Source organism: Nerophis lumbriciformis, linkage group LG10 (assembly GCF_033978685.3).
Source record: "Nerophis lumbriciformis linkage group LG10, RoL_Nlum_v2.1, whole genome shotgun sequence".
NCBI lineage: Eukaryota > Metazoa > Chordata > Actinopteri > Syngnathiformes > Syngnathidae > Nerophis > Nerophis lumbriciformis.
The window spans coordinates 51,265,692-51,272,582 of NC_084557.2; the positions used below are offsets into that span (position 1 = coordinate 51,265,692).

Sequence of the window (6,891 nt, forward strand, 5' to 3'; positions counted from 1 at the left end):
CGTAACCCCAGCCTCTACTGTAGCGTCTATTCTATGCGCCTTATAATGCGGTGCGCCTTATAATGCGGTGCGCCTTATATATGAACAAAGTTTTAAAATAGGCCATTCATTGAAGGTGCGTCTTATAATCCGGTGCGCCTTATAGTGCGGAAAATACGGTGTATCCATCCATCCATCTTCTACTGCTTTTTCCTTTCGGGGTAGCAGGGGGTCGCTGGAGCCTATCTCATGATACAGTATATATATATATATATATAATTAAACTATATAGGATATGTAATATCCATCCATCCATCCATCCATTTTCTACCGCTTATTCCCTTTGGGGTCGCGGGGGTCGCTGGAGCCTATCTCAGCTACAATCGGGCGGAAGGCGGGGTACACCCTGGACAAGTCGCCACCTCATCGCAGATATGTAATATCATTTTGCTTAAATCTAGCCTCATGCTCACGCTGGAGCCTATCTCATGATACAGTATATATATATATATATATATATATATATATATATATATATATAGGATATGTAATATCATTTTGCTTAAATCTAGCCTTATGCGAGTAAATTGTATCACAATTTATAACTCTAATAAGAACATTTGGCTTAAATTGACCTTATAATAAAGACATTTCACTTTATGTGATGAGAACAACTTGCTTCAACTTAAACCTGATTTCTTATTTGAGTACTCTTTATATTCTTAGTCACAATAATAATCATTATAATAATGCATTGTATTTATGACACACTTCATATTTCTGTAATCTCAAAGTGCTACGGAGTGGCGAGGAGACAGGAAAAAATATTCTAGTTTTAAGAATTCTAGCCAAGCAAATTTTGCTTACCCCATTCGCAGATTTTCTTGCTTAAAAAACTAAAATGTGTCTCATTTTAAGATCATTTGTTCTTGTTTCTAGCATTTGCAGTGTATGCCAAAATGAGTTAGTTGAACTTACTTGCTCTTTCCTAATTACGCCGTTGACGTAGCAATATGAGCAGTACTTGTAAAATGACACGACTTCATGCGTCGTATAGTTTCAATGTGCAATTAGAAAAACAGTGTTATTGTTGAAGGTGGTAGGCTTGGTGTAGTCTTATGTGTCCTTGTCAAGCGCCCACCAGCTGTGCTCTTGACCGCTGTGACAACCCTCTGGATGACTTGAGCCTAACTGGGACTGAAATCCTCCACGCTGCATTTCTTTCTTTCCAGCAGAGTGTTTTTAGGAGTGTGCAAGGTGACATGACTCAGTGAATCACCACGAGAGTTTGCAAGGTTGACAGAGCAGAGCTTGAAATTGTTTCTAAATCCCACGCCTAGCGACTGCAGACGCATGATTATTACCTAAAGACTCATTTGCTCTCATTAATGCCAAACCACTGTTATGATAAAACACAGACAAGGAAGAATCAGACCTTTTAATTGAAAAATGTACTAGAATTTGTCTCTAAATAGCTGCATTGGGACAATACTTATACTTACCGGGTACTTATTATTAGGGACCGCAATGTCCCAAAGGGACATTGCGGTCCCTATTGTATTTCGTGTGTTTTATTATCATTCCGCCGCCTCTTTGAGCTGTAATTTGACCCCCTTAACATGCTTTAAAACTCACCATATTTGACACACACATCAGGACTGGTGACATTTGCCATCGAATCAAAAAACCAAACCCCAAAACTCAAAATTGCGCTCTAGCGCCCCCTAGAAAGAAACACAGACAAAACTGCTTGCAGCTTCCAGTATGAATGTCGTAGAGACATGAAACTAAAACCTCTATGTAGGTCTGACTTAGACCTAGATTTCATACATTGACATCTTTCAGCAAAAATCAACAGGAAGTTGGCAATTCCCCCTTCAAAACAAAATTTTAGTAAAAACAGTCACTTTTGCCTCTTTGAGCTGTAATTTGACCCCCTTAACATGCTTTAAAACTCACCATATTTGACACACACATCAGGACTGGTGACATTTGCCATCGAATCAAAAAACCAAACCCCAAAACTCAAAATTGCGCTCTAGCGCCCCCTAGAAAAAAACACAGACAAAACTGCTTGCAGCTTCCAGTATGAATGTCGTAGAGACATGAAACTAAAACCTCTATGTAGGTCTGACTTAGACCTAGATTTCATACATTGACATCTTTCAGCAAAAATCAACAGGAAGTTGGCAATTCCCCCTTCAAAACAAAATTTTAGTAACAACAGTCACTTTTGCCTCTTTGAGCTGTAATTTGACCCCCTTAACATGCTTTAAAACTCACCATATTTGACACACACATCAGGACTGGTGACATTTGCCATCGAATCAAAAAACCAAACCCCAAAACTCAAAATTGCGCTCTAGCGCCCCCTAGAAAGAAACACAGACAAAACTGCTTGCAGCTTCCAGTATGAATGTCGTAGAGACATGAAACTAAAACCTCTATGTAGGTCTGACTTAGACCTAGATTTCATACATTGACATCTTTCAGCAAAAATCAACAGGAAGTTGGCAATTCCCCCTTCAAAACAGAATTTTAGTAAAAACAGTCACTTTTGCCTCTTTGAGCTGTAATTTGACCCCCTTAACATGCTTTAAAACTCACCATATTTGACACACACATCAGGACTGGTGACATTTGCCATCGAATCAAAAAACCAAACCCCAAAACTCAAAATTGCGCTCTAGCGCCCCCTAGAAAAAAACACAGACAAAACTGCTTGCAGCTTCTAGTATGAATGTCGTAGAGACATGAAACTAAAACCTCTATGTAGGTCTGACTTAGACCTAGATTTCATACATTGACATCTTTCAGCAAAAATCAACAGGAAGTTGGCAATTCCCCCTTCAAAACAAACTTTTAGTAAAAACAGTCACTTTTGCCTCTTTGAGCTGTAATTTGACCCCCTTAACATGCTTTAAAACTCACCATATTTGACACACACATCAGGACTGGTGACATTTGCCATCGAATCAAAAAACCAAACCCCAAAACTCAAAATTGCGCTCTAGCGCCCCCTAGAAAAAAACACAGACAAAACTGCTTGCAGCTTCCAGTATGAATGTCGTAGAGACATGAAACTAAAACCTCTATGTAGGTCTGACTTAGACCTAGATTCCATACATTGACATCTTTCAGCAAAAATCAACAGGAAGTTGGCAATTCCCCCTTCAAAACAAAATTTTAGTAAAAACAGTCACTTTTGCCTCTTTGAGCTGTAATTTGACCCCCTTAACATGCTTTAAAACTCACCATATTTGACACACACATCAGGACTGGTGACATTTGCCATCGAATCAAAAAACCAAACCCCAAAACTCAAAATTGCGCTCTAGCGCCCCCTAGAAAAAAAACACAGACAAAACTGCTTGCAGCTTCTAGTATGAATGTCGTAGAGACATGAAACTAAAACCTCTATGTAGGTCTGACTTAGACCTAGATTTCATACATTGACATCTTTCAGCAAAAATCAACAGGAAGGTGGCAATTCCCCCTTCAAAACACAATTTTTGTAAAAACAGTCACTTTTGCCTCTTTGAGCTGTAATTTGACCCCCTTAACATGCTTTAAAACTCACCATATTTGACACACACATCAGGACTGGTGACATTTGCCATCGAATCAAAAAACCAAACCCCAAAACTCAAACTTGCGCTCTAGCGCCCCCTAGAAAAAAACACAGACAAAACTGCTTGCAGCTTCCAGTATGAATGTCGTAGAGACATGAAACTAAAACCTCTATGTAGGTCTGACTTAGACCTAGATTTCATACATTGACATCTTTCAGCAAAAATCAACAGGAAGTTGGCAATTCCCCCTTCAAAACAACATTTTAGTAAAAACAGTCACTTTTGCCTCTTTGAGCTGTAATTTGACCCCCTTAACATGCTTTAAAACTCACCATATTTGACACACACATCAGGACTGGTGACATTTGCCATCTAATCAAAAAACCAAACCCCAAAACTCAAAATTGCGCTCTAGCGCCCCCTAGAAAAAAACACAGACAAAACTGCTTGCAGCTTCTAGTATGAATGTCGTAGAGACATGAAACTAAAACCTCTATGTAGGTCTGACTTAGACCTAGATTTCATACATTGACATCTTTCAGCAAAAATCAACAGGAAGTTGGCAATTCCCCCTTCAAAACAAAATTTTAGTAAAAACAGTCACTTTTGCCTCTTTGAGCTGTAATTTGACCCCCTTAACATGCTTTAAAACTCACCATATTTGACACACACATCAGGACTGGTGACATTTGCCATCGAATCAAAAAACCAAACCCCAAAACTCAAAATTGCGCTCTAGCGCCCCCTAGAAAAAAACACAGACAAAACTGCTTGCAGCTTCTAGTATGAATGTCGTAGAGACATGAAACTAAAACCTCTATGTAGGTCTGACTTAGACCTAGATTTCATACATTGACATCTTTCAGCAAAAATCAACAGGAAGTTGGCAATTCCCCCTTCAAAACAAAATTTTTGTAAAAACAGTCACTTTTGCCTCTTTGAGCTGTAATTTGACCCCCTTAACATGCTTTAAAACTCACCATATTTGACACACACATCAGGACTGGTGACATTTGCCATCGAATCAAAAAACCAAACCCCAAAACTCAAAATTGCGCTCTAGCGCCCCCTAGAAAAAAACACAGACAAAACTGCTTGCAGCTTCCAGTATGAATGTCGTAGAGACATGAAACTAAAACCTCTATGTAGGTCTGACTTAGACCTAGATTTCATACATTGACATCTTTCAGCAAAAATCAACAGGAAGTTGGCAATTCCCCCTTCAAAACAAAATTTTAGTAAAAACAGTCACTTTTGCCTCTTTGAGCTGTAATTTGACCCCCTTAACATGCTTTAAAACTCACCATATTTGACACACACATCAGGACTGGTGACATTTGCCATCGAATCAAAAAACCAAACCCCAAAACTCAAAATTGCGCTCTAGCGCCCCCTAGAAAGAAACACAGACAAAACTGCTTGCAGCTTCCAGTATGAATGTCGTAGAGACATGAAACTAAAACCTCTATGTAGGTCTGACTTAGACCTAGATTTCATACATTGACATCTTTCAGCAAAAATCAACAGGAAGTTGGCAATTCCCCCTTCAAAACAAAATTTTAGTAAAGACAGTCACTTTTGCCTCTTTGAGCTGTAATTTGACCCCCTCAACATGCTTCAAAACTCACCAAACTGGACACACACAATAGGAGTGGCAAAATTTGCGATTTGATAAAAAATCCAACCCCAAAACTCAAAATTGCGCTCTAGCGCCCCCTCGGAAGAAAACACAGACACAAGTGCTCCTAGGAAGAAAACTCAGACAAAACTGCCTGTAACTTCCAGTAGGAATGTCGTAGAGACATGAAACAAAAACCTCTATGTAGGTCTCACTTAGACCTACATTTCATATATTGACAACTCCCAGCAAAAATCAACAGGAAGTTTGCAATTCCCCCTTCAAAACAAAGGTTTTGTACAAACCGGTCACCTTTTTTCAAACATTATCTCCTCTGAGCGCGTTTGTCGTGTCGGCTTCAAACTAGCACAGGAGAGAGATTGAACCCTTCTGATTAAAAGTTGACCAAAGAGTTTTAATTACTGCTCCGGTTTGGATTTTATGTGCCGTCAAAGTCGGTCCCGTCCATTGCTGCTTGCAGCTTTAATTGTTGTTTGAAACATGAGCCAAACTAGAAAAGTAATATGTCCAATTGCAACAATTTAGTCACTAATTTAGTTTTTAGTTTTGAGAAGCATTGGCACAATAACAAAATAAGCCATATGCATAGGCACTTTTTGACAAGGAAATATATCATTTAAAAAGTTGATTTAAAACTCTGCAAGATATAGTATTTGGAGTATGTAAGATATAATTGTAAGATATTCATGCATGTATATTTAATAAAGTATGTAATTTACAATGAGTATTGATAAGCAACTATCATTTAAGTGTACACACGAGAGCTCATTAGTGTATTCTTCAATAATAGTTTGCACAAGCATACAATTACTAAATAATTTAAACATTACAAATATTTCACATGCACAATAGAAAAAAAAAGAGAAAGCATGTTTAAACTTACTGGTGTACCCCCATGTGGCACCTAAAACACACAAAAAAAGTTCCACTGTAAATAAAATTGCAATTATAAAAACTTTTTACAAGAAGAAAAAAGCCAAACATTCTACCTCTTTGAGCCTTCATAAAGCATCCACTTCTACAACAGCCCCACATCTTACAGTGAAACACAAAGTAGCATCTCCCCATGAAAGACATCTTACAGTGAAACACAAAGTTGCATCTCCCCATGAAAGACATCTTACAGTGAAACATAAAGTAGCATCTCCCCATGAAAGACATCTTACAGTGAAACATAAAGTAGTATCTCCACATGAAAGACATCTTACCGTGCACCACGGCCACTTGCAGCAACAGAGCCATGGGTGTGACGCACAGAAGCAGCATCTTGATGTCCTTCAGACTGACGTGGATCAGGTCGTGCAACACACCACAAGCATTCACACTGCTTTTAAGCTCCTATTGACTTTCGTTGTAGGCTCCCTTGACGTCACAACACCACCAGCCCACATTGTCTTCTTATCACACACTCTGTGACATGTCCTCATGTGTCGTCTTATCACACACTCTGTGACATGTCCTCATGTGTCGTCTTATCACACACTCTGTGACATGTCCTCTTGTGTCGTCTTATCACACACTCTGTGACATGTCCTCTTGTGTCGTCTTATCACACACTCTGTGACATGTCCTCCTCAGCTTCTACGCAATCTTTGCCAAGTGCCTCTGGGCGAGTCTTTTCTCATACATGTTAGTTTACAGTTTAACACCCAGGGACTCTATCTATCTATCTATCTATCTATCTATCTATCTATATATCTA

The 6,891-nt window shown here is 38.9% G+C and overlaps 1 protein-coding gene across 1 annotated transcript in view; it reads right to left on the reverse strand.

The window, feature by feature from the left end:
• ca12 (carbonic anhydrase XII) overlaps nt 1-6,480 on the reverse strand; it is a 64,926-nt gene extending 58,446 nt beyond the window's left edge. The window contains exons 1-2 of the mRNA XM_061969460.2: nt 6,399-6,480; nt 6,074-6,094 (exon numbers count right to left, since the gene is read on the reverse strand). Coding sequence (XP_061825444.2) covers nt 6,074-6,094; nt 6,399-6,456 — 79 coding nt within the window. The 5' untranslated portion in view covers nt 6,457-6,480. The remainder of the gene's footprint in view (nt 1-6,073; nt 6,095-6,398) is intronic.
• Between the last annotated feature and the right edge of the window lie 411 nt (nt 6,481-6,891).